General features: G+C 41.5%; 1 protein-coding gene across 1 annotated transcript; it reads right to left on the reverse strand.

Moving 5' to 3' along the window:
- Positions 1 to 8,887: 8,887 nt before the first annotated feature.
- On the reverse strand, positions 8,888 to 9,847 carry LOC141126416 (olfactory receptor 1E16-like). The gene has a single exon (XM_073612360.1). It carries the CDS (start codon positions 9,845 to 9,847, stop codon positions 8,888 to 8,890), a length of 960 nt encoding a protein of 319 aa, XP_073468461.1.
- Positions 9,848 to 27,797: the final 17,950 nt, after the last annotated feature.

Here is a 27,797-nt window from a genome sequence, read left to right on the forward strand (position 1 = left end):
CTGATTTCACAAAGTGTTTTACATATCAATAGACAGTAGTGGCCACAAATGATTGGGACAAGAATGAAAAATGCTGGGGTCAGAATGATAGTCTTTTCTATTTCTTAACATTCAATTTGCAAGTCATGAGCTGAAAATTGTGTGTGATTAATGAACCAAAAACTAAAACTATGTCCCTTTTTCAGACACAGGAAAGTCTCAGCCAGGAGGAGGCTGTGGAAAATGGCAGCCAGGAGGTGGCTGGGCCCAGTAGCCTGCCCTAATCCCAGGTCCCTCTCCTCGGCCTTCCACAAAAAAGTGCCAGAAAGAGGAGCAACCTCAGAAAACCCCCCAGTTTTCAAGAGGACTATGCCTGCATGATAGCCTGCAAAATGCTGGAAATGGAGGAGGGCCAACGCCTCTTATGTGAGGAAGTGATCTTACAAGCCCTAAATAAGGGGTTGAGGGGCGAAATCACAAGCCAAAGCCACGTTTGTGAGTTGAACCATGGTCCTCCTCTTCCTCCTCCACCTCCTGCCACAACGCCAACACCTGATCCACAGCCTGGAAGGAAGCGTGTAAGGAAGACCAGAGTGTGATGGCCTGGGTTCAGTCTGGTCTGACAAAAGATGCAGGCTGTTGTATGACCACAGCCTGCGGACACATATGTCATCTGCTGCTGTTCCTGATCTCTTGTAGTCCTGGACCAGATTGTGCTCCCTATTAAATGGACTCCTCAGGCTACCAATTTTGCCTGTCAAATAATTGATGTGTGCCTTGGAATACAAAGGCTTCGCCGATTTCAACAGATTATCCAGCGTTGCCTTCCTCTTTATTTTGTTATGACCCCTAATAAATTTCTATTTTTTTTTTTCTAAATCCTTGGCTATGTGTTTTACTTCAAAAAGGACAGTTTGTTTGTGAGGAGGCAGGTACATTTCAAAAAGAAAATGTCAAATTAACAAGGGACACCAACACCAACCAACCTCTTTGAGGTTAAAAAATAAAAGATAATAATGGTGTTGAGGTAATTTGACACACAAAACGACAAAAAGTATTATGGAGATTTTATAGATCACTATAAAAAAAAATAATAAACGTTATTCTGGAGATCTGGCGAAAAATAAAATAAAAGATTATTTAGGAGATCAGGAGAAATAATAAAGAAATCAGTTTGTCAGAACTCTGTGTAAATATCAGCAGCAAAACAACTTCATTATTCTAGCATTCTAAAGAAGAGAATGCGCTGCATTGAAAGATTTAAAAATTTGCAGCTGGATGAATGTGATATCTCTATTACAAAAGTTAGTTTTACCAGACCGATCGCTTCCGTCTCGTACTCGATTCAGAGCATGCTTGGAATTTTGTGCACCGGAATTGTCTACACACGCTCAGAATTTCCGACACTTTTTTTGTCAGAAAATTTGAGAACCAGCTCTCAAACATTTGTTGTCGGAAATTCCGACAGCAAATGTCCGATGGAGCCTACATACACGGTCGGAATTTGCGACAACAAGCTCACATTGAACATTTGTTGTCGGAAATTCCGATCGTGTGTATACGCGGCATAAGAGTTTTTTGATTTGTATGCAATCAGGCAGGCCATTCCACTACATGGTTTTGGTAAATCTGAAGACAAAAATCTGCAGAAAATCTAATAGCGTGTACGAGGTCTAAGGAACCTTCAAGATCCAGACAACAGATCCAAGTTTACAGAATCCAGAGAAAGCCAAATACAGAGCTCTCCACTCAGAAACGATAGTCTGGAACTGCACATTAAGCCTTAATGTAAATCCTGTCATTTTATCCTTTATTTGTGCAGTGGCAGGGCCTCACACTGTCAGACCCCGTCAGCTTTTTTTTCCATCTGTTTTCCATTGGGGAGATTTCCCTCCACATCCTGTCTCACAGCCACAACTGTGGATATCCCTCCACCGAGGTTTGAGCTGGAACTATGGCTGTTTGGGCTGACAATTTCCTTCTCCTACACCATACCAGGCCACATTACTTCAACTTGGGGTGGTACCTTACTGGGAGGGGGCGTCAGTCCCTGACAAACTAATTTGTCCCTTATGTTGAGGAGGACAAGGGCCTCTTCCCCACAACCTTGGCCCAGTGGTTGTGGGGGTCTGGGGGCAGCAGACTTATCGGAATCTGGAAGCCGAGATTAACAATAAGATAACACACAGATACTGCCTCCCATCTGAATGAGTAGGGGATACATAGTACCTCCTACTCATTTACAAAAGAAATTATGTAAAAAAAAAGAAACAGTTTTTGACATATCCTTTATTAAAAAAGAAAAAAAAAGTCCCACAATGTACATGTACCTCCAATCACATTATCCAGCCATGTAGATCCATGTCCATCAACATGCTATTTTTTTTGACCACCCCTTGCCTATTAGCCCAGGAAATGGGTATTTTTTATTAGACAGATTCGGCTCCCATTGATTTCAACGATAGACAATGCTCTAACTGAACCCAGGGCAGCTCGGCTCATCACTAGTCACCAGAACTAGTGTCCCCAATTGGAAGATTTCCCCCTCTATTCCTGTTCTGGTGACAACAGCCCAACATTTGGGATTTTCTTTTTCGCTTTAACTCTCAGGGGTAACTGTTCTGTCCACCAGAGTTCTATTCTGATTGTATCTGTGTTGTTTGAAATAACATGTAAGGTTCTAATTTACATAAGTCAATCTTATGCAGAGTGAAGGCGCCATCTATCGTTCTCTCTTGGTATTGCTTCAGTTGTGCTGTTTAGCTGATACATTGTGTGTGTAGTTAATAAAGTTGTTAGTAAGCAGGGAGTAGAGTCTTCACAGGAAGTGAATTAGCCACCATTCTATTAGAAGATACTGCAGGAAGCAAGACATGTCTTTCTCAATCCATCGCCATCACCCCTTAGAGAACTTAAAAAGTAAGTTTTTATTATCTCATTCTGCATTGTAGAATGTTGTTTCTTTAATGTATGCAATACTGTACTTATTGAGGTCTATTTCTGTTAATTTGTAGTTTCACCTGGCTTGTTCTAATAAAACTGAGATTGAAGAAATATGGTATCTGAAGTTTTCTGGAATAAGAAGGTTTAGCTCTCTGTCCTAGAGACAGAACAGTAACAATCACCTGGGCACAGGGCACAGACAGCAATAAAAACTCTTCGCTGCATCTAAAACTAAAAACAATATTGCCTTTAGTTATACAGTAATGTATTTATTTCTCAGTAGATGTAGTAAAAAGATGAGGTTGCAGATATCAATGGGTTTCGGGGGGGGGGGGGCTCAGTCCCCCTTTATCAGGGATGAGAAAAGCAATACAAACATTGTATTTCATTATAATAATAGAACCATGGAAGAAAATATATGGTAGTGTAACATGATAATATACAATAATGTTATAAATTAAGAAAAAGTTACTTGACTCTGGTATAGATATTGTCAGAAACCATGAAATCAGACTGAGACAGAAGTACAGTTAAATCACACTTGTTTAATAATAAATGTAAAAAGAACAAACGTAGTCAAAACATAGCCAGAGTTCAGTAACCGGAACGGATAGTCAGCCAAGCCAGAAGTCAGGGATCAATGTAGTGGAACAGCAAGCAGGATCTGGAGCCAGAAGGGATGTCAGCAAAGCAAGTCTTGAACAGGATCGCAGGAGATTTTGTCTGTGATGTTGACCAAGGAGAAGGCAGAGAAACTCTGGACTGGACAGCTTAAGTAGGCAGGACTGACGAGCAGGATATCATCAACAGGTGGGTACCTGCGGAGAGATAGGAGCTGGCAATTAGCCAACAGCTGAGCGGCCAGCTCAGAGAAGGAAGGGCTGAGCCCAGCCCTGACAGGTATATTGTATTTCAATGTATTTAAAGCGGAGTTCCACCCATGTAAATGTCAGCAGCTACAAAAAAAGTGTAGCTGCTGACCTTTAATAATGGGACACTCACCTGTCCAGCGATGCATCCGAACGAAGCCCCGCTCCTCTCCCACTCCTCTCTGTGGAGCCGGCATTGTACTTGTGGGCGCCCGGCTGTGAAGCACGTGCAATGCACGAGCCGCGCTGCCCGCCGTGAATGACCAGGCAATCATCTGGGACCTGTGACGTGTCCCAGAAGATTGCAGGGAGGAAGTGGGGAGAGGTGAACTTCCTTCCGGTGCCCCAGGATGAAGTGGGAGCTGGGTGCCTCTAAAAAGAGGGCATCTGCCCCCCCCCAAAAAAAATTACATGCCAAATGCCAAATGTATTTAGCATGTCAGGGGGTCACCTGCACTTAAAGCAAAAGTTCAATTTTTTGGGTGGAACTCCGCTTTAAATTTGAAAATATCTTATTCATGGTGCTAGGTATCATAGGAATGACCTATTATTGCCATCTAGTGGCCTAATTAGGTATTTTCTGTTTTGCATAGCGATCCACGTAGAACAAAATTGTTATTATTATTATTATTTAGGATTTATATAGCGCCAATAGTTAACGCAGTGCTTTACAATGTAAAGAGGGGACAGTTCAATTATAATACAGTTAAATACAGAAGGAATAGGAGGGCCTTGCTCATGGAGCTTACAATCCAAAGGTTCTGTGTGAATAGCGTAAAATAATCAAATGTTATCAGACAATTTCCTGTGCTGGTGGATGAATTTTTTTTTTCATTTATTTAAGTCAGAAAACATCTTATTTGTCAAGTAGATGCTAGTGCTAGGTATCATAGGAGTTTATCCTGTAGCCAAATGAGGCATTTTCCATTTTGCATAGCCATTCACCCAGCACAAATCCATGTACAATAGTCCTGTGCAAAGGAGGCAAAAAAAGTCAAACGTTATTAGGCTATTTCCTGTGATGGTGGGTGAGTGTTTTTGATTTATTAAAATCAGAAAATACTGCATTTGTCCACTAGATGGTGCTAGGAATTTCTTATGATACATGATTCTTTTGATTTCTTATTAGCACCATCTAGTGGCCAAAATGCAGTATTTTCCATTTTAAATCAATGAAAAACATTCACCAAGCACAGAAAATTGCCTAGTAACATCCTTTTTATTTTTTTGTATGCGCACGTTGAGTGTGTAAATTTCCATGCAAATCTTTTGTAGATACACCTCTTACCGGGCTTGGAGCAACCCTGTGGCACTCATGCCCGTCTGCTATACCTACTACTGACATTTAAGGATCTTTTGGGGTCGAAAGGTTACTAAGGAGTTGCCTTTGTATAATGAAGCGCACCTTCTCCTATCAGAGGCGTGGGAACTCCATCACTGATACAGTTTATGTGTTGATTTATGGTGATGTTGTGTACTAGACCTGTTAGAATATACATTCTGTATTATATATATATATATATATATATATATATATATATATATATATATATATATAATTTACATTCTGTATTATATTGTTTGTTACATAATGAAAAAATTCCCTCACTGGGTTTTTTAGCAGCCAAGAAATTATTCAAAGGTCATTAATTAAAATTCTTAATTGTATCAAAAAGCAATTTGACAGTTACATGGGAGTTGTAAAAAATTGAGCTCTGGCATTCACATGAAAATGACAAAACCATCAATCAAGATGGAACTACATATTGTATGAAATCTTAATAAAATTGCATATTACTGCAAAAAAAAAAGCCTTCCACATAAACCCCTACGCGTTTCGACCCTTCTAATTGTGGTCTTCTTCAGGGGTGGTATTTTATTCTATGCAGAAAGAAAAGGAAATAGTTTAAATTTTAATAATCATTTGGTTTGTTTGCCTATATATCTAATCACACAAAAAGATGTATATTAATACAATACAATACAATATTAATTCCCTTTTAAGACGATGTAAGAGAGAAAAACATGTCCTATAGCCAGAGATTTCTTTTAAAAGCTAATCTCAGCGATCCGAAAGACATTTGTGTGTTGTCTCCACAAATGTCAAATAAAGAATTTTAATTAATGACCTTTGAATAATTTCTTGGCTGATAAAAAACCCCATGAGGGAATTTTTCCATTATGCAAATGTTTCAGGGTGTGCAGCACCAGTAGCTCACACATATGTGTTTTTCTATTCGATTGTTTGTTACATTGGGTGGAAAAGACTGACTGGGTAACACCATAGACATTTATTTGTTGATTATTTATTTTATTTCAGTTATTATTTATTATAAGGCATTTATATAGCACTAACAATTGACATATATATTGTACATTCACATTAGTTAATTAACCACTTGGCCTCCGAGAAGATTTACCCCTTTTCATGACCAGGCCATGTTTTTGCGATAGGGGACACTGTATCCAAATAGTATTCATAAAAAAAATTTTCCCCCAAAATAGAGCTTTCTTCTGTGGTATTTAATCACCCCTGCGTTTTTTATTTTCTGCACTATAAAACAAAAAATGACTGACAATTTAAAAAAAAAATAAAAAAAACAACAAAAAAAAACAATATTTTTTACTTTCTGCTATAAAGCAAATCCAATAAAAAAATAAATAAATAAAATAAAATTTTTTCGAAATTTTAGGCCAATATGTATTCTGCTACATATTTTTGTTAAAAAAAAATCCCAATAAGCGTATATTGATTGGTTTGCGCAAAAAAGTATAGCATCTACAAACTATGGGATATATACTGGGATTTTTTTTTTTTTTTTACTAGTAACTTATTGCCATGAAAAGTGTTTAGGGACCTGGGTACTGCCCTAGAGGACATGTATCAATGCAAAAAAAAAAGTTTTAAAACTGCAGTTTTTGCAGAGACTTATAGCAGGACTGGGATATTGCGGTGGCCGATCGGACACTAACTGACACTTTTGTCACTTTGTGGGAACCAGTGACGCTAATGCAGTGATCAGTGCTAAAAAATTTACATTGTCACTGTACTAATAACACTGGCTGGGAAGGGGGTTAAACATCTATAATGCAATGGATGACTGTTTTTCCTACCCGTCTTTGTGCGGTTTCTGATACATTCTTTATAATATCAAAATACCCGGCAGGATGGTGGGCGGCCCTTGTGAGGAGATCAGCAAGTGTGCAGGCCCATGTACTCAACACAGGGATGGCGGGAACCCCTCATAATGAAAAAAATAGAATAGGATAAATTAGAATATATCCATCTTCCAAAAGTCGAATTTAGAAAAGAATAGAATAAAACAGAATTGAGTAAAAGAGAATAGAAAATAAAAGAATAGAATAAAATAGAAAAGAATAGACTAGAATTAGAATGTAGAATAGAGTAGAATAAAATAGAACCAATATAGCTGTCCTTTCGAAATTTTAATTTTCGATTAAAATTTGATTTGAATATTTTGAATCCATTGAAAACAAATAAAAGAAATGCAACAAAACTAAATTAGTAACTTAAAGTGTTACTAAACCTTGGACTCTGCATTCACTATATCTGGTCTCCCACAGTACACAGAACATGGAAATGTAATTATTTTAGTACATATAAATTGATAAATACCTTTTCTCATCATCAGTACACTATACTGCCAAAAGTATTGGGACACCTGCCTTTACACGCACATGAACTTTAATGGCATCCCAGTCTTAGTCCGTAGGGTTCAATATTGAGTTGGCCCACCCTTTGCAGCTATAACAGCTTCAACTCTTCTGGGAAGGCTGTCCACAAGGTTTAGGAGTGTGTCTATGGGAATGTTTGACCATCACCAATAAAGCAAGGTCCATAAAGTCATGGATGAGCGAGTTTGGGGTGGAGGAACTTGACTGGTCTGCACAGAGACCTGACCTCAACCCGATAGAACACCTTTGGAATGAATTTGAAGGGAGACTGCGAGCCAGGCCTTCTCGTCTATAACAGCTTCAACTCTTCTGGGAAGGCCGTCCACAAGGTTTAGGAGTGTGTCTATGGGAATGTCTATGGGAATGACCATTCTTCCAGAAGTGCATTTGTGAGGTCAGGCACTGATGTTGAATGAGAAGGCCTGGCTCACAGTCTCCGCTCTAATTCATCCCAACAGTGTTCTATCAGGGTTGAGGCCAGGACTCTGTGCAGACCAGTCAAGTTCCTCCACCCCCAACTCACTCATCCATGTCTTTATGGACCTTGCTTTGTGCACTGGTGCGCAGTCATGTTGGAACAGGAAGGGGCCGTCCCCAAACTGTTCCCACAAAGTTGGGAGCATGAAATTGTCCAAAATGTGTTGGTATGCTGACGCCTTAAGAGTTCGCTTCACTGGAACTAAGGGGCCAAGCCCAACCCCTGAAAAACAACCCCCCACACCATAATCCCCCCTCCACCAAATGATTTGGACCAGGGCACAAAGCAAGGTCCATAAAGACATGGATGAGAGAGTTTGGGGTGGAGGAACTTGACTGGCCTGCACACTGTCCTGACCTCAACCCAATAGAACATCTTTGGGATGAATTTGAGCAGAGACTGCAAGCCAGGCCTTCTTGACCAACATCAGTGCCTGACCTCACGATTGCGCTTCTGGAAGAATGGTCAAACATTCCCATAGACACACTCCTAAACCTTGTGGACGGCCTTCCCAGAAGAGTTGAAGCTGTTATAGACGAGAAGGCCTGGCTCGCAGTCTTTGCTCTAATTCATCACAATGCTGTTCTATCGGGTTGTGCAGGCCAGTCAGGTTCCTCCACCCCAAACTCGCTCATCCATGTCTTTATGGACCTTGTTTTATTGGTGATGGTCAAACATTCCCATAGACACACTCCTAAACCTTGTGGACAGCCTTCCTAGGAAGAGTTGAAGCTGTTATAGCTGCAAAGGATGGGCCAACCCAATATTGAACCCTACGGACTAAGACTGGCATGCCATTAAAGTTCATGTGCGTGTAAAGGTAGGTGTCCCAATACTTTTGACAGTATAGTGTATTTGACTTTGGAAGCCAAACTTTACCTCCTAGAATTTTTTTTTTCTATTTCAGGACTTTAGTTGAACCTTAAAGCAATGGGCGTTTCACTCTAAATTTGCTTCTGTTCAGAATTCTCCTTAAAGTCTGTTTGATTTCCTCGTTGCGGAGGAAATATATGATTGGATTGGCCATATGAGGCACAAATGAGTAAAGGAAAAGAAGGAGGGTTCTCATATCAGCCTTTATCATGACTGAGGGAATATTATTTACAATGTAGACAAAAAGTCGGGGGGTGTAATACAAAGCGATGACCAGCAAATGGGTCACACAGGTGTAAAACGCTTTATGTAGGCTCTCCGAGCGGGTCATCAAGATGGTCACTACTATTTTGATGTATGAAAGTAATATCAGCCCCAGGGGCAATAGGAGGACAACCAAGGCACATATAAAGACCGCCCTCTTTGAGCTTGATATGTCGGCACACGCTAGAAGTGAGTACGCTGTATAGCCACAGAACAAACTGTTCAACTTGTTGGCACCACACAGAGGGATCTGAGATGCTAAAACGGCAGCAGCAACATTTGTAGAGGTGGCAAAAATCATCCAACCGATGCCACAGGAAATGGCGTCCACTTTATTGGTGATAATGGAGGTGTATCGCAGAGGGTAGCAGATGGCCACGTAGCGATCTGCAGCCATCAGCATCAAGAGGTAGGAATCCAGGCTTCCAAAATAATGAACCAAGAATATTTGGAATATGCACATTTTCAATGGAATGGTGGAGGCTCCAAACCAATATCTGGCAATAGATTTTGGTAAAGTCACTGTGTCAAATAGTAGGTCGGAGGCGGCAAGGTTGGCTATGATCAGATACATAGGCTTGTGCAGGTGTTCATTAAAGCTGACCAAACCTATGACAGTGCTGTTGGCAGTCAGGGAAATCATATAGGCAAAAAACATTATGGTAGATACCAAGCCATGAAACGTATCAGGTAGACCGGGAAATCCATCTAATATGATTTCAGACACTGCAGTTTGATTGGACATTCGGTGTTCTGGCAAACAACCTAAGGCATAAAATATATCTTATCTTATACTGAACTGAACAAATGATATATGGAATGAGATTGATGATTTTATTTTCTGTGTATATGGATATTCCTGAAATGATGTACTTTAATTATTCCCATTTTTGTACCTTTGTAAAACCAGGTAGGCCTGTTTGATGGTTTATGGAACCCAAACGTTCATGCAGATTGTTACAAAGTTTCTTTGTTAAAACTTTAACTACATCCAATGTTTTCTTCTCTGCTATCTACCCTTTGCCCACTTTGTTGGGGTCACCTTTGTAGTATCAGGTAGGCCCCTCTTTCTTTTGAAACAACGTGAATGCTTCTGAACATAGACTTTTGTTCTGGAAAAATTTTGCTTGCAAATATGGACTTTATTGAAGCATAAAGTTCCTTCCTATCTAATGTCTATGCATTCATATTGTGAACCCCTACTTCCATCTCTACCCAAAAGTGATGTATAGTATAGAAGTCTTGGGACTTTGTAGACTGGTAGAGTTCATCAAAGTCATTTTCACACATGTGAATTGTGGCTTATGTGGTGGTATGCTGTGGTTTGAAGGTTCCCATAGCATCTAAGGTACACTGTGGTTTGGAGGGTCCTACAGCTTCCAAGGTAAACTGTAGTTTGGAGGGTCCTGCAGCTTCCAAGGTACACTGTGGTTTGGAGGATCCAACAGCTTACAAGGTACACTGTGGTTTGGAGGGCCCTACAGCTTCCAAGGTACACTGTCATTAGGAGGGTCCTACAGCTTCCAAGATACACTGTGGTTTGGAGAGCCCCACAACTTCTAAGGTACACTTTTGGTTTCAAGGATCTCACAGCTTCTAAGGTACATTGTGGTCTGGGGATCCCCACAGCTGGGGCTATCACAACATTGTGGTTTGGAGGGTCCCTGAGCTTCTAAGGTACACTTTTGGTTCAAGGGTCTAAGGTATATTGCTGTTTGGAGAACCCCACAGCTTCTAAGGTACAGTGTGATGGAGGGTCCCACAGCTTCTAAGGTACACGGTGGTTTGGAGGGTCCCACAGCTTTTAAGGTACATTGTGGTTTGGAGGGTCCCACAGGTTCTAAGGTACACAGTGGTTTGGAGGGTCCCACAGCTTTTAAGGTACACTGTGGTTTGGAGGGTCCCACAGCTTCTAAGGTAGACTGTGGATTGGAGGGCCCCACAGATTCTAAGCTACACTGTGGTTGGGAGACTACCACAGTTTCTATGGTAAATTGTGGTTTGGAGGGTCCAACAGCTTCCAATGTACAATCTGGTTTGGTGGGTCTTACAGCCTCTAAGGTACACTATGGTTTGGAGAGTCCCACAACTTCTAAGGTACACTTTTGGTTTCAAGGATCTCACAGCTTCTAAGGTAAATTGTGGTCTGGAGGGCCCCACAGCTGGAGCTACCATGACATTGTGGTTTAAAGGATCCCACAGCTTCTAAATTACACTTTTGGTTCATGGGTCCCACAGCATATAAGGTATATTGTTGTTTGGAGGGACCCACAGCTTCTAAGGTACACTGTAATTTGGAGGGTCCCACAACTTTTAAGGTACACTGTGGGTTGGCGGGCCCCACAGATTCTTAGGTACACTGTGGTTTGGAGGGTCCTACGACTTCTAATGTACACTGTGATTTGGAGGGTCCCACAGCTTCTAAGGTAAACTGTAGTTTGAAGGGTCCTACAGCTGGTGCTAGCATGACAGAGGTGAGGAACACAAGTTTCTATAAATCAGTACAAATATCCCTGGGTTAGCAGGTAAATACAGGCAAGGACATTAGTCTTTGCCTTGTCTTCTCCTTAGTCTTCACTAGGGATGAGCCGAACATCCCCCATTTTGGTTCGCAGCAGAACAGGCAAAACATTTGTTCGAACACGCGAACACCGTTAAAGTCTATGGGACACGAACATGAATAATCAAAAGTGCTAATTTTAAAGGCTTATATGCAAGTTATTGTCATAAAAAGTGTTTAGGGACCTGGGTCCTGCCCTAGGGGACATGTATCAATGCAAAAAAAAGTTTTAAAAACTGCCTTTTTTTCAGGAGCAGTGATTTTAATAATGCTTAAAGTGAAACAATAAAAGTTAAATATTCCTTTAAATTTCGTACCTGGGGGTGTCTATAGTATGCCTGTAAAGTGGCACATGTTTCCCGTGTTTAGAAGAGTCCCAGCACAAAATAACATTTCTAAAGGAAAAAAAGTAATTTAAAAGTACTCGCGGCTATAATGAATTGTCGGTCCCGGCAATACAGATAAAAGTCATTGAAAAAAACGGCATAGGATTCCCCCACAATCCATTACCAGGCCCTTTGGGTTTGGTATGAATATTAAGGGAAACCCCGAACCAAAATTTAAAAAAAAAATTGCGTGGGGGTCCACCCAAATTCCATACCAGGCCCTTCAGGTCTGGAATGGATATTAAGGGGAACCCTGCGCCAAAATTAAAAATAAAATGGTGTGGGGGTCCCCCTCAAAATCCATACCAGATCCTTCAGGTCTGGTATGGATTTTAAGGGGAACCCCATGCCAAAATTAAAAAAAAATGGCATGGGGTCCCCCCAAAAATCCATACCAGACCCTTATCCGAGCACGCAACGTGGCAGGCAGCAGGAAAAGAGGGGGGGGCAAGAGAGCACCCCCCCTCCTGAACCATACCAGGCCACATGCCCTCAACATGGGGAGGGTGCTTTGGGGTAGCCCCCAAAGCACCTTGTCCCCATGTTGATGGGGACAAGGGCCTCATCCCCACAACCCTTGCCCAGTGGTTGTGGGGGTCTGCGGGCGGGGGGCTTATCAGAATCTTCCCCCCGTATGAAATGGTAACGGGGTACAAATGTACACCTACCATTTCACAAAAAAAGTGTCAAAATGGTGAAAATGACATAACAAGTCCTTGGTTTGGGGACAAGTCCTTTATTAAAGAAATAAAAAAATAAAAATGTCCCACGTAGTCCATTCTTCTTCTTCTCTTGCTCTGCCGATGGACCGAAAATGAAAAAAAAAAAGCCGCACCGACCTGCCTCCATGGGAGGCACCCTCCATATGACGCGTCCTCGCAGGTGACAGTTCTTTTGCATATTAACCTTTAAAATTAGCACTTTTGATTTCTCCCATAGACTTTTAAAGGGTGTTCCGCAGCTTTTGAATTTGCCGCGAACACCCCAAATTGTTCGCTATTCGGCGAACGGGAGAACAGCCAATGTTCGAGTCGAACTCATGTTCGACCCGAACATAAAGCTCATCCCTAGTCTTCACCTTCTCTGTTATTTGCCTTGCATTCTTCTCTGTTACATTGCGTCTGGGAGTTTGTTCTAGTGCAGGCTTGTTGTCTAGTGTCTTCTTGCTTGTTGTTGCCACTGGTTACAGCCTTTGCTACTGGCAATTTCTAGTCACCAGCTATTAAATTCAGGGGGCCACACAATGATGGTTGTCAACAGGACAACATCTACTCCATCAACAACACTTAGGATGATCAGGCCCTTCCTGTCCAGGTGGCTTGAAAAGTACCAACATCCATCAGCTGATGACACCAAGGGGTTGATTTACTAAAAATCAAACAGGCTCCCTTTTCAATAATTTTTTTTTCTTTAGCATAGTATATGTGGTGAAAATTCACTTTGCAAAGGACACCCAATCATGTGCAAGTTAAAAATTACAGGATTTTTGCTCACACGTCTGTTCTTCACTTTATTCACTAAGCTAGGGGAAAATTCCTGTGCAGAATAACAGTCTATTTGCCTTAGTAAGCCAACCCCTTAGTGCCATGTGTTAATAGACAATGGCAGTTTCCATGCTACATGGACTGGAAAGGCCTGATCTTCCTCAGAGTCATTGATGGAGCAAATGTTGTCTTGTTGGCAACTATCATGGCAAGCAAGAATACAATAGACAGCAGACTGCACAAGAAACAGAGACAGGGATGGAAAACACATAGATGCAGGGTAGAAGAGAAGAATGTAAGCTCATTAACAGATAAGGCGAAGACTAAGGTCTCAAAAACTAACTTAGACAAGGAAATATGCTCCTGCCAAAACAGCAGAGGTAAGATACCCCTGAGACTGCTATGAGATCAAGGCAGATATCAGCAAGAGCAGTGACATGATCTTCTAGGCCCACAGACAAATACAAGTACTGAAACCGATAAGTAGATACAACAGATGCAGAAGAACAGATAGTTCTTATGCTTGAACCCGGGAGAAACCCCACAAAAACAGTTCTTGAACAAAATCCATAAGAGGCACATATTATGATTTTCCCAAGGACTTGGTGGAATCAGATCATTGTTCTAAGTACTGAACACTGTGGTGGGGTGTGAGTAAAAATTGAATGTTACTAGGCTGTTTTCTCTGCAGGTCGAATGCTGTTCACTTATTCAGTCATAAATAGAGTTCTGGAAAATACTGAATTCTGGTCATTAGATGGAGCTGATGGTCATCATAGTAGATAAGTACTTATTTACTATGATTATCAGCTCCGTCACATGGCCATAATGTGGGTTCATCTTTAGCTCTAAAATATTTTCTGGATGACATGGACACATCCTTTCGGCGTTCCAGCAATAGGTCTCATTCAGGCTCCAGAAGACTGCTACTCTCCATGATGACATGCTGTGCCGTCTTCTGGAGAAGATCCTGCTGCTGGGCAGCCAATAGGAAGGAGTACCAGGGAGGGACAGGGACATCAGCCTCAAAAGAGAAAAAATAAAATATAAAAAAAAAAGTTATGAGTGGGTGGGATAGGAGTGGGAAGGAAGGATGGGAAGGATTGGAGGGGGAGTTGTGCATGTTATTTCTGATCACCTGATATTGCTACAGGGCCACCCAGAACCAGCAATCTAGAACAACCCTAAGTAGTTCCCACATGATAGTACAATATGATTGACTCTTATGCCCCGTACACACGATCAGAAATTCCGTCAGAAAAAACTTGGATGGTTTTTCCGACGGATTTCCGCTCAAGCTTGCCTTGCATACACACGGGTCACACAAAAGTTCTCTGAACTTTCGACCGTCAAGAACGCGGTGACATACAACATTACAACGAGCCGAGAAAATGAAGCTCAATGCTTCTGAGCATGCGTCGAATTGTTTCCGAGCATGCGTGATTTTTTGCACGTCCGAATTGCATACAGACGAACGCATTTTCGGATAGGAACTTTTTCCGACCAAAAAATAGAGAACCTGCTCTCAATCTTTTGCTGGCTGGAATTCTGCCAGCAAAAGTCCGATGGAGCATACACACGGTCACAATTTCCGACCATAAGCTCTCATCGGACTTTTGCTGGCGGAATTTCCACTCATGTGTACGAGGAATCACACTTCATTTCAGAGAAACAAAGATGGTTTTTGGTAGTTTTAAGGGTGCAATGGTCTTCAAGTAGCTGCTGAGGGTTATGGAAGCTTCCTTTAGTCATCCTGGACCTGTTCTTGTTTTCAGAGAAAAATGCCCCTCATTAGACTCTTAATTTTATGGGGGGGTGAAAAGTTACATAAAAGAACCAAAATGAGAGCACAGAAATAACCAGATATAAAAATAAAGAACAAACCGTGGTATGGAGGCCTTTCAGCATGGAACCACCTGCTACTCACACACACAGTCACTGTCAGAGGTTCCAGCTGTCACATTCTCTCCACTACACACTTTATTATCTGCCCGTCTCTTCTCCTCTACACTCTTAATTCCTCCTTTTCCTCTCCCTCTCCCTTTTTCTTCCCTCTTCCTCCCTTCTCCCTCTTCCTCTCCTCTCACTCTTCCTCTCCATCTCCCTTCTTCTTCCCTCTCCTCTCCTCTCCCTCTTCCTCTCCCTTCTTTTTCCCTCTTCCTCTCCTCTCCCTCTTCCTCACCCTCTCCCTTCTTCTTTCCTCTCCTCTCCTCTCCTCTCCTCTCCTCTCCTCTCCTCTCCTCTCCTCTCCTCTCCTCTCCTCTCCTCTCCCTCTCCCTCTCCCTCTTCCTCTCCCTTCTTCTTCCCTCTCCCTTCTTCTTCACTCTCCTCTCCTCTCCCTCTTCCTCTCCTCTCCCTCTCTCTTCTTCCCTCTCCTCTCCCTCTTCCTCTCCCTTCTTCTTCTCTCTCCTCTCCTTTCCCTCTCCCTTCTTCCCTCTCTTCTCCCTCTCCCTTCTACCCTTTTTCCCTCTCCCTCTGCCTCTCCTTCTTCTCCCTTCTTCTTCACTCACCTCTCCTCTCCCTTTCCCTCTCCCTCTTCCTCTCCTCTCCCCTCCCTCTCCCTTCTTCCCTCTCCTCTCCCTTCTTCTTCCCTCTCCCTCTTCCTCTCCTCTCCCTCTCCCTTCTTCCCTCTCCTCTCCCTCTTCCTCTCCCTTCTTCTTCTCTCTCCTCTCCTTTCCCTCTCCCTTCTTCCCTCTCCTCTCCCTCTCCCTTCTACCCTTATTCCCTCTCCCTCTGCCTCTCCTTCTTCTCCCTTCTTCTTCACTCACCTCCTCTCTCCCTTTGTCTTTCCTCTCTTTCCTTTACTCTTCTCTCCTCACCTCCCCTCTTTTCTCCTTCCACTCTCCTGTTCTATTCTCTTCTCTCCCCTTCTTCTCCCTTCCTCTCTTTCTTCCCTCATTTCTCCTTCCGCCTTCTCTGTCTGCTTCCTCTTCTTCTCTCGTTCTTCTGCCATCTCATGTCCTCCCCGTTTTTTTCCTCCCTCTCCTGTCCTCTGCCACCTCTCCTCTCCCTTCCCTCCCATCCTCCTCTCCTCACCTCTCTTCTCCTGTAAACTCAGATATTATGCAACCCAGCTTCTACCTGCCCAACCACAGCTACTATGTGCTCAACAAACCACAAGCACCGTCCATGGCTGGAAAAAGCTGCTCTATCCACCACTTTCATGACAGTGATAGACCACGGAAGTCCAGCAACAGCCATTATATCCCTGATTGGTTGGATGAAAAAGGCTAAAATCTGGTTTGTTAATACCTAGTCCGGTCTAACCTAAGGCTCTGTTCACACCTAAGCAATCTGTAGCTACAGCTGCAGCCGCTCATTTTTTTGAGCTTTATTTGCCTTTTACGTGAGCGTTTTTGGAGCGGCATCATTTGGAAGAGCCTTCCTCCACTCCAAAAAAGCTCATGTTCCAAATCTTGGCACAGGGCCAGGGGAGGTTTTAGCCGAAATTGTACCACGATTTTTCGCTCGACAATCACGGCACAATCTCCCCGCGTATGGGGTGCCATTAATAAATAATGGCATCGCAAACGCGTTCCATGCTTTGGCGGGATTCCAGAAATGCAGTGATTCCGCTCGCGATCTGGGTTGCTTAGGTGTAAACTGAGCCGTTTCGTTTTTGTCTTTGCTCCACTTGAACCGGCACAGATTTACATTGTAAAAGCATCAAAAGACTGAGCAACCTGCTCTTATAATGTCAGTTATTTTTATCTCGGTGCATTACTGGCTGAAGCAGAGGACAGGGAAGATAATAGGGGTGTCTCCATAAAGAGAACCTGTCACCTACCTAATGCCATCACATAGGGGGCTTGTTAACACCCCCCACCCCCTTCCCTTGTGATAGCAATAAAGTTAAAATTAAAAAATAAACAAATAAAGTTTTAAAAATATAAAAAATGTAAAGCACCCCGTGGCCCCGTGCCACACATTTGAACACAAACAGTATAGGGTGAAAATGTGTATGTAAACAACAATTGCGCAACACATTTTGGGTATCGCTGCTCATAGGAGAAATATTTTGAAGTCCCTCATTTACAGTTAAATCAAAACTGATGAGCCATAAATGCATTTACAGTAAACATCACTCATTGATAATTATCGGTACTATAACTTTTTCTCCGTTTTGTGAGCGCACACAATTTAGAAGGCTGACGCATTTGGTATCTATTTACTTGACACAGCCTCGTTTTTAATTTTGTAAAAAAAAAAATATATATACATAATATTATATTGGGTTTGTGTGCACTAAAATTCTTTTTAGTGTTTTTTTTTTTTCTGAAAATGGAGATTTGATAAACAGATGCAAAACAATTTAGCAAAAAGAAAAAAAAAATACTGTCTTTTTATTCTAAAAGGCCACTGCATTCAGAAAATGTATATTGTTCTTTTAAATTTTCTAGCCAAAAATGCTGATTTTAACATGTGCCAAAAATGAAAAAAAAGGAGAAGTGGTTAAACAGAGCAAATATCTATCCAGAGTGAATATTGGCACACCTCCCTATAGCAATGTCCCTTCTTCGTCGTTTAAAATGAAATCACTAAAATAAAATACAGACATAAGAAACGAATGACTTACGTGGTTATATCTCAGTAACATTTATCCTGGAGTGTATGAATGAGGGTAGAACAGTGTACAGAATTTATATACTGTGCCGCCAACGCCGATCGTCCCTGGTGGCCAACAACTGCCAAACTGATTATGGAAACTAATTCTTTAAAGTCACAAGTACCGTAATTCTTAATTGCTAATTAGCTGAAAGACTCACCTTCCTATAACTCCGCTGACACTGACTTTATTATTTTATTTTTATTATTTTATACGCAATATAGTGTATATATATATATATATATATATATATATATATATATATATATATATATGTATATTTATTTATATATATATATATATATATATATATATATATATATATATATATATATACAGTTGTGCTCATAAGTTTGCATATCCTGGAAGAATTTATGATTTCTTGGCCATTTTTCAGAATAAAAAGGATGATGACACAAAAACTTTTCTTTCACTCATGATTAGTGTTTGGCTGAAGCCATTTATTATCAATCAACTGTGTTTACTCTTTTTAAATCCTAACGACAACAGAAACTACCCAAATGACCCTGATCAAAAGTTTACCCTGGTGATTTTGGCCTGATAACATGCACACAAGTTGACACAAAGGGGTTTGAATGGCTATTAAAGGTAACCATCCTCACCTGTGATCTGTTTGCTTGTAATTAGTGTGTGTGTATAAAAGGTCAATGAGTTTCTGGACTCCTGACAGACCCTTGCATCTTTTATCCAGTGCTGCACTGATGTTTCTGGATTCTGAGTCATGGGGAAAGCAAAAGAATTGTCAAAGGATCTGCGGGAAAAGGTAGTTGAACTGTATAAAACAGGTAAATGATATAAAAAGGTATCCAAGGAATGGAGAAGGCCAATCAGCAGTGTTCAAACTCTAATCAAGAAGTGGAAAATGAGGAGTTCTGTTGAAACCAAACCACGGTCAGGTAGACCAACTAAAATTTCAGCCACAACTGCCAGGAAAATTGTTCAGGATGCAAAGAAAAACCCACAAATAACTTCAGGTGAAATACAGGACTCTCTGAAAACATGTGGTGTGGCTGTTTCAAGATGCACAATAAGGAGGCACTTGAAGAAAGATGGGCTGCATGGTCGAGCCACCAGAAGAAAGCCATTACTACGCAAATGCCACAAAGTATCCCGCTTACAATACACCAAACAGCACAGAAACAAGCCTCAATCCCTTTGGCACAAAGTCATTTGCAGTGATGAGAACAAAATTGAGCTTTTTGGGCACAACCATAAACACTACATTTGGAGAAGAGTCAACAAGGCCTATGATGAAAGGTCCACCATTCCTACTGTGAAACACGGAGGTGGATCACTGATGTTTTGGGGATGTGTGAGCTACAAAGGCACAGGAAATTTGGTCAAAAATGATGACAAGATGAATGCAGTATCTTATCAAAAAATACTGGAGGAACATTTGCATTCATCCGCCAGGAAGCTGCGCATGGGACGTACTTGAACATTCCAACATGACAATGATCCAAAACACAAGGCCAAGTCCACCTGTCATTGGCTATGGCAGAATAAATTGAAGGTTCTGGAGTGGCCATCTCAGTCTCCTGACCTCAATATCATTGAGCCACTCTGGGGAGATCTCAAACTTGCTGTTTATGCAAGACAGCCCAAGAATTTACAGGAACTGGAGGCTTTTTGCTAAGAGGAATGGGCAGCTTTACCATCTGAGAAGATAAAGAGCCTCATCCACAAATACCACAAAAGACTTCAAGCTGTCACTGATGTTAAAGGGGGCAATACACGTGTAGCACCCCCATTGGTATACTAGGAGCAAAGAGGGTACCTCCAGATACAGGGAGCGGACTTACATTCACCCCAGGGCTGAGTCCGTGGCTATAATGGGAAGTTAGAACAAATGTGAGCGCCAGTCACTTTAGGTATTTTTCAATGCTTTAATTATAACTTGAATAAGGTTGTAGAGAAGAGGTTGAGGGGAGGCTTCAGATACCTTTTTAGCAGATCACTTACAGACTCCTTGAATCAAAGGACAAAGCAGCTTTTCTTCTAGCAGATCTTGAATACCTATGTAGGTCTCTCACACAGACCTAGCAACCAGTAAGATGTCTGGCTAAGTCTCTCTCACAGACTTAGCAGCCAGTAGATGCCTGGATAAGTCTCTCTCACAAACTTAGCAGCCAGGAGCGTATTACTTTGATTAGATTGTAGAACAGCTTCACAGTACAAGAATATTTAAGCCATCTGGCGGTACTGTGAGGGTAGGTTAGATGTAGGTGTGTCCTCCAAGTAAGTTACCAGGCCCTTCTGAGAGACCAGCCTTCATCCTGGCTCTCTCCAGCAAGGGTCCTCCCCTGGATCTCCTCAGCTTGGCTTGGCTTCTTCTTTTTTTAAAAATACACGTGCCATCTTTCATTGCGCAGACTTGTGATTCGGACCTCAGCTGAAATTTTTTTTTAGTGACCGCTCCTCCTTGAATTTGAATTCACTACCCCTGCTCTACAGATTGTCACCTTCCTGTAGAATTGCCACTAGATGGTGCTTTAACAAAGGACAATAAGGTACCTTTTTACTCCTTCCTTGTACATAAAGTCCAACAGCAACCGGGAGCTTCCCTGCTTGGTGACTTGAGGGACAAGTTAATGTCACTGAATGCTAGAGGCCTCAATAGTCCATACAAACGCTTCACGCCATTGAAAGAAGCAGAATCCCTTAACCCTTTTTTACTGCTAGTTTTGATTTTGCATTTGCTTAAAAAAGATCTTTTTAGGCCTAAAAATTGTCTGAAACCCACAAGCATTGTATATTTTCCAAAAACCAGAGACCCTGGAGAATAAAATAGTGGTCACTTTTTTAAGTTGCACAATATTAGCGCAATGGTTTAAATTTAATTAAGAAATACACCAAAGTTAATTTGAGAGCACACAAATGCAATAAAATTACAAAATGTGTTGGTGTTGGTGAGGTTACGTAGTAGGTGATGTTGAAAAAAGACACAAGTCCATCAAGTCCAACCTATGTGTGTGATTATGTGTCAGTTAGGGTTGTCCCGATACTTTTTTCAAGTACTCGCCGATACCGATTACCGATACTTTTTTTTAATGTCACGTGACAGTGGTTTTTTTTGTTTTTTTTTTAGGGGGGGGGGGAGTGAACGTTGTGTGTGTTTTTTTTTTTTTTTTTTTTTTTTTCATTTACATTTATTATTTTTTACAATTTAATTTTTTTTTATTCTTTATTGCACTATGTGTGTGTTTTTTTTTTTAATCAGCCCTGTTGGGGGGCTTTGGTGAGATATCAGGGGTCTTAACAGACCTCTGATATCTCCCCCTTGAGACAGAGAAAGAGAGAGAGGATAGAGATTCCCCAGTCCCTTTCTCTGCAGCCTCAGCTGCACTGACAATGAATGGAGAGAAGACAGCGGCTCCTCTCCATTCATAAACTGACACATTGTAATCACAGGAGATTACAATGTTTCAGTTATGTGAATAGACAGAGTCAGCTGACTCTCTCCATTCACACAGCGGAGAGACAGCAGAACGGAGGGGACAGAGGAAGAGAGAGGGGGACAGCGGAAAGCCGGAAGGGATGGGGACAGCGGAGGGGGACAGAGCAAAGAAGGAGGACAGCGGAGGGGGTCAGAGGAACGGAGCAGGACAGCGGAGGGGGACAGAGGAACGGAGCAGGACAGCGGAGGGGGACAGAGGAACGGAGGGGGACAGAGGAACGGAGGGGGACAGAGCAAAGAAGGAGGACAGCGGAGGGGGTCAGAGGAACGGAGGGGGACAAAGCAATGGAGCAGGACAGCGGAGGGGGACTAAGGGGGATGAGGTGACAGTCAGCGTCGTGGGGGAGTTACAAGCACCGATCACCGCTGTATGTCACTAAAGCAGCTGAAAGCCGCGGGGGGAGAAGCTTGTAACTCCCCCACGCGCCGATCACTGCTGACTATCAAGGTATCGGTGGAAGCATCGGGAGCATTTGCCCGAGTACAAGTACTTGGGCAAATGCTTGGTATCGGTGCCGATACCGATACTAGTATCGGTATCGGGACAACCCTAGTGTCAGTATTACATTATATATCCCTGTATGTTGAGGTCGTTCAGGTGCTTATCTAATAGTTTCTTGAAACTATCGATGCTCCCCGCTGAGACCACTGCCTGTGGAAGGGAATTCCACATCCTTGCCGCTCTTACAGTAAAGAGCCCTCTACGTAGTTTAAGGTTAAACCTCTTTTCTTCTAATTGTAATGAGTGGCCACAGGTCTTGTTAAACTCCCTTCCGCGAAAAAGTTCTATCCCTATTGTGGGGTCACCAGTACAGTATTTATATATTGAAATCATATCCCCTCTCAAGCATCTCTTCTACAGAGAGAATAAGTTCAGAGCTCATAACCTTTCCTCATAACTAATATCCTCCAGACCCTTTATTAGCTTTGTTGTATGAGGTTGTGACGAGTAAATTGATACCCAACATGTCAAAGAAAAGCTGGCCTTTTTAAAAGCTCCTACAATTAATCACTTTAGAGTTAACTGTGAACAATGGGCCTACAATGATTTCTCTTACTCAGCATGCGTGTTTAGATAATATGTGTAGCGCAACTGACTTTTTCGAGGCCTAATGCATGCTTTTACGCTTGTACATTTGTGTATGAGCTGGGGGGAATGATTTTAGGTACTTGGACCGTGTAATTACATTTTTTTGCATTTAAAAAAAATATTTTCTAAACTTTTCTTTATTCATCACATAGGGTACAAAAAGTCCTGAAAGCTTTGCACCATTGGTTGCAACACCAGCTATGCAATATATAGACAAATACCGTCTGTTCAACCCACACTCATTTAAGACAACTACAATCTAAGGTCTGGCCTTCACCTATCCTCAGTCCTAGTTGACTTCGCCTTCGTCCCCAAGTTTTACTGGCGTGCTTTCTTATCTTACATTAATGCAAAGCAAGTTTTATGTTGTTATGTCACCGTACCTCCTACCATTTGATTGCATACTTTATTTTTGTATTGAATTTGTAGTCTATATCTTAGTCTACTTCATGACAACTGTCTATCAAAATTTGCATGCCGAAACCAATAAAGAACAAGCGGAAAATAGACAGCAAGGAGGGCTGCGGATGTACAGAGCATGGTCAGATAGTGGTGGAGGTTGGTGGGTGAGTTATCTTACCATGATGCAACTCAACAACCCTTGCACAGATTTGAATGTGGACAAATGCTATGTGCATGGGTCCCCTGGGGGATTTAACAATAGACATGTGCACTGACAAAAAATGTGTTTGTTTTCGTTTCATTTGTTTTTTTGCTTTTTTCGGAAATTCGGAAAAACGGAAATTCAGAAATTCAAAAATTCGGAAATTCGGAAAATCGAAAATTCGGAAATCCGAAAATTCGGATTTTTGAATTTCCAAATTTTTGAGTTTCAAATTTCCGGATTTTTGGATTTCCGAATGTTCAAATTTTCGAATTTCTGAAATTTTCGATTTTCCGAATTTTCAAATTTTCGAATTTCCGAATCTCCAAATTTTCAAATTTCCGAAATTTTCGAATTTCCGAATTTTCAAATTTTCGAATGTTCGAATTTTCAAATTTCCAAATTTTCAAATTTCCAAATTTTCAAATTTCCGAATTTCGAATTTCCGAAAACAAATGGAATGGAACAAATTAATGATAAATAATAGTAATAAAAAGGTTTTATTATAATTATTGTTATTTATTATTATTAGATTGTTACGTTCCATTCTTTTAGATACGAACTTCGTTATCTCAGATAATTCGTAACTTCAGATAAATTCGTATTTGTTGCGTTCACTAACAGCCAAATTTGAAAGGAAATTCCAACACCTATAATTTAATAGTTATTATTAATTAGTTATTTCAGATTTTCACATTTTCGGATTGTCATTCTTTTGAATTTTCAGATTTTCATTCTTATTTTTGGATTTTCAATTTCCAAATTTCTCAATTTTTGAATTTCCTCATTTCGAATTTCTGAATTTCCAAAATCAAATTTTCGAATGTCCAATTTTCGAAATTTCAAATTTCCGAAAACTTCAAATTTCCGAAATTTAGAATTTTCGGAAATTCAAAAATTTCAGAAATTTCAGAAATTCAGAAATTCGGAAATTGAAAAATCTGGAAATTCAGAAATTCAGAAATTGAAAAATTTGGAAATTTAGAAATTTCATAATTAACGAATTTGTCAAAATTCGTTAAAAAACTCATTTGGAACTAAACGAATTGCACATGTCTATTTAACAAGCCTTTAAAACTTCTGATTGGATGAATTCTTTAAACCTTTAATTGCTAGGGAATATCAGACATGTCCTAGACAGGTAAAGGTTTAAAATTAGATTCGATGGTAGGGCTCCTCTGATTTTTCAGATTGAGAGTTGCTTGTGTAGCACTACCCCGAAGGAGCTGCTAGAACCTTGCCAAGGTTCTTTTTCCTAATAACTGCCCCGCAGCCAGGCACACGGTCACAGTCACTCTTCTGGCTCAATAAGCAGTCCAGGGGGTGTTCTTTTTGGTGTTTTTACTTTTGGGGTAACTGGGATAGGGTTTGGGAAATTTAGTGAACAATGTACAAGATGAGGACACATATACTGTATGTGTGAGAAGAGACAACAGAGGACACAGGAGAACCTTCAAGTTTTCTGAGATCTGCTTTATTGTTTATGAAGGAACCAAATGCCAGCATGTTTTGGGGACCAAATGACTCTCCTTCATCAGGGCTATGAGTTTTAAAAGAAAATATATAATAAGTTGCAAATAGCATACGTTATTTTTTTCTAACTGAGGATGTGAGCGGCTTTGTGATGATGGAGAGCTCCATCAAGGCGGCTTCCGCCTTGCAGTTCCTCCCCTCCTCCTCCTAGGCGTTCAATAGGATCACTTGTCCTTTCAGCCGATAGGGTGACGGGTCTTAAGACCAGCTCCCTGATTGGTCAGGAGGAGGATCAGTGTTACAGTAGCGAATATTCATTCACTATTCTAACACAACTGGGTGGGCTCGTAGGGCAGTGCTCTGCGCCTTGAGCCCACCCTATTTTGAAGCCTATTATAGCCTCTGGCTCTAATCAGGTCCTTCAAAAAAACACCCACTCCCTATTGGAATCCATGCATCTGGCATCCTGCAAGGGGCCAGATGCATGGATGGGGGGCGGTGCCTGTGCGCCCTTAATGGACGGCTGCCCCTGGGTTTTGGGATGTGCTGGAGGGTCTATTGATCCTACCTGCTGGGGGTCTATAGTTGCTGGGGAAGCCATTGTTGCTGGATATGTCTATTGCTGCTGGTGGGGGATCTTTTGTTGCTGGGAGGGTCATTTGTTGCTGGGTGGCATCTACTGTTGAGGGAGGGGTCTATAGTTGCTGGCTGCCGTAGGGTCTTTTGAGGTTGGCTGCTGGGAGATCTATTGTTACTTGTTGGGGTCTATTGGTGCCGTGGTGGATCTATTGTTGCTTGGGGGGTATTTTTTTGCGGTGAGTCTATTGTTGCTGAGAAGGTCTATTATTTTTAGGAGGGTCTATTGTTGCTGGGGAAGGGGGGGCTATTGTTACTGGCTGCAGGGGATCTATTTTACTGCTTTTCCTATTATCATCAACAAATTACATACAAAATACTTAGCCCCAAAAAAGGATACTTGGTTCTGTATTCTCTGAAAGGGGCGGTACTGGAAGGTGGGTATGGATGGAAACAAGGAACGGTGTTTGGATGTAAGTAGGAGACGGAGACAAGGGTGACTCAAAAGTGGGGAGTACCTGCACCTAATCCCTGAGAAAAAAAGCCCTGTGTAGCATACATACATATGAACATTACCTGATACTGTACTGATGTTTATTATAGAACGTAGAAGTAAAAAAAATATATATCATCACCTAAAATATGCTATATAGTCAAAAATGTGTGGACACCTGACCATCACACAAAAGAATATGGAGACCTCTTCAAGATATTGAGTTTAGGTGTCTCTTTTGATGGGTAATTTTAATACTACAACATACAAAAGACATTGCAGACAATTGTGCTCTTCCAACCTTGTGGTAACATTTTGGGGAAGGCCCAAGCACGATTGTGACCCTGTGGACAAAGCTGTATTTTGATTTTAATGTGGGGGAACTGATGTGACCTCAGAGCCCTGATCTCAACCCTACTGAACCCCTTGGAGATGAATTGCAATGCCAATTGTGAGCTAGGTCTTCTAATCCAACATCAGTACCCTGTAGAGCAGCGGTCTCAAACCGGCGGCCCTCCAGCTGTTACGAAACTAGAAGTCCTATGATGTATTGCTAGGCTGACAGTTACAAGCATGACTTCCACAGGCAGAGGCATGATGGGACTTGCAGTTTCGGAAACAGCTGGAGGGCCGCCAGTTTGAGACCCCTGCTGTAGAGCCTTGCCACAGCCCCATATTAGGGTAAGGGTGTGTAACGTTTACGCTTGAAGGTGTTTTGGATCAGAACAAAAGTCCGATATTATTATATCTACTCCTGATTAAATTATTAAATATAAAGCATGCACGCTCTGAAGTGATTACGCTGTTACTCAGTTCAGAATAAAAATACTTTCTGTTTTAATATTTCCGCTTTGCAAGACTTATATACCATTTCGCTAAGATTAAGACACGTCAGATAAGGCTGGCGCATGCAAACCACAAAACAACCACAAATATATTAATATATTATGACTAAGTATGTGACAAAGTAATAGTTTTTAGCTGGGACTTTCATAGGAGGAAGTAGCTGTGTTCATGCAATGTCCTTGCTTCTTTTAGACCATTGGTGTTATCTTGCTATTTTTTTTGAGTGTATTCTTAGAAGAGGTGCGAACTTCTCTGTTAACTCTTGCAGTCCAGCTCCACAGTAAGAGAGGAGTAAGCTTCCATATCTACTGAATATGTTTTAAGGCTTATAAGCGTAGAAGCTGATATATGATAGATATATAAAACATGTACTTATATATATATATTGGAATAGACATTTCATGATACTCTTAATCACATCCATTACAAAGGGACCACTGAGAATATGCCCAAGTCCTCCCAAATAGCACAAAGGCTGCCAGTCCCACAAGCTCACTCCCACGCACACCGACAGTTATGGTTCAGTCCAGGGGATGTCTTGTTAGGGTCTATTGCTTAAGACCTTTAACAGGAGAGGGGTTTAGGGTCTCAGGATACTCCAAAATGATCAGTAGTAACAATAGAAGGACAAACTTCACTCTAATCTTCAAATAGCAGATTTTAAGGAGGTAGCAGGGAATGGCCAGTATATCTAGAACCCTACAGCAGTAGTTCCCATCTGGCACTTGCACAGCTAACAGTCCTCAGCAAGATCTTTACTAACAATGTCTCAGGAGCTGTCTGCCACCCAGCCATCACAGGTTGATCCTTTGGTGAGGATGATAACAAGACCCTCCAGCAAATGTAATCCTCGGGCAATCTTCCCCAGGCCCCCAGCCGAACGTCTTGTCTCTCTGACTGTCTTCCAGGGGCAAAAATTCTTCCAGGAGAACCGGAAACCTCCCTTGAGAGAACAGAACAATCTGTTCAGGCTTTCTGCACATTTACAGTGCCTTAAAAAAGTATTCATACCCCTTGAAATTTCTCACATGTTGTCATGTTACAAGCAAAAACGTGAATGTGTGTTATTGAGATTTTATGTGATAGACCAACACAAAGT

The sequence above is a fragment of the Aquarana catesbeiana genome, linkage group LG02 (genome assembly GCF_042186555.1).
Source record: "Aquarana catesbeiana isolate 2022-GZ linkage group LG02, ASM4218655v1, whole genome shotgun sequence".
Lineage (NCBI taxonomy): Eukaryota > Metazoa > Chordata > Amphibia > Anura > Ranidae > Aquarana > Aquarana catesbeiana.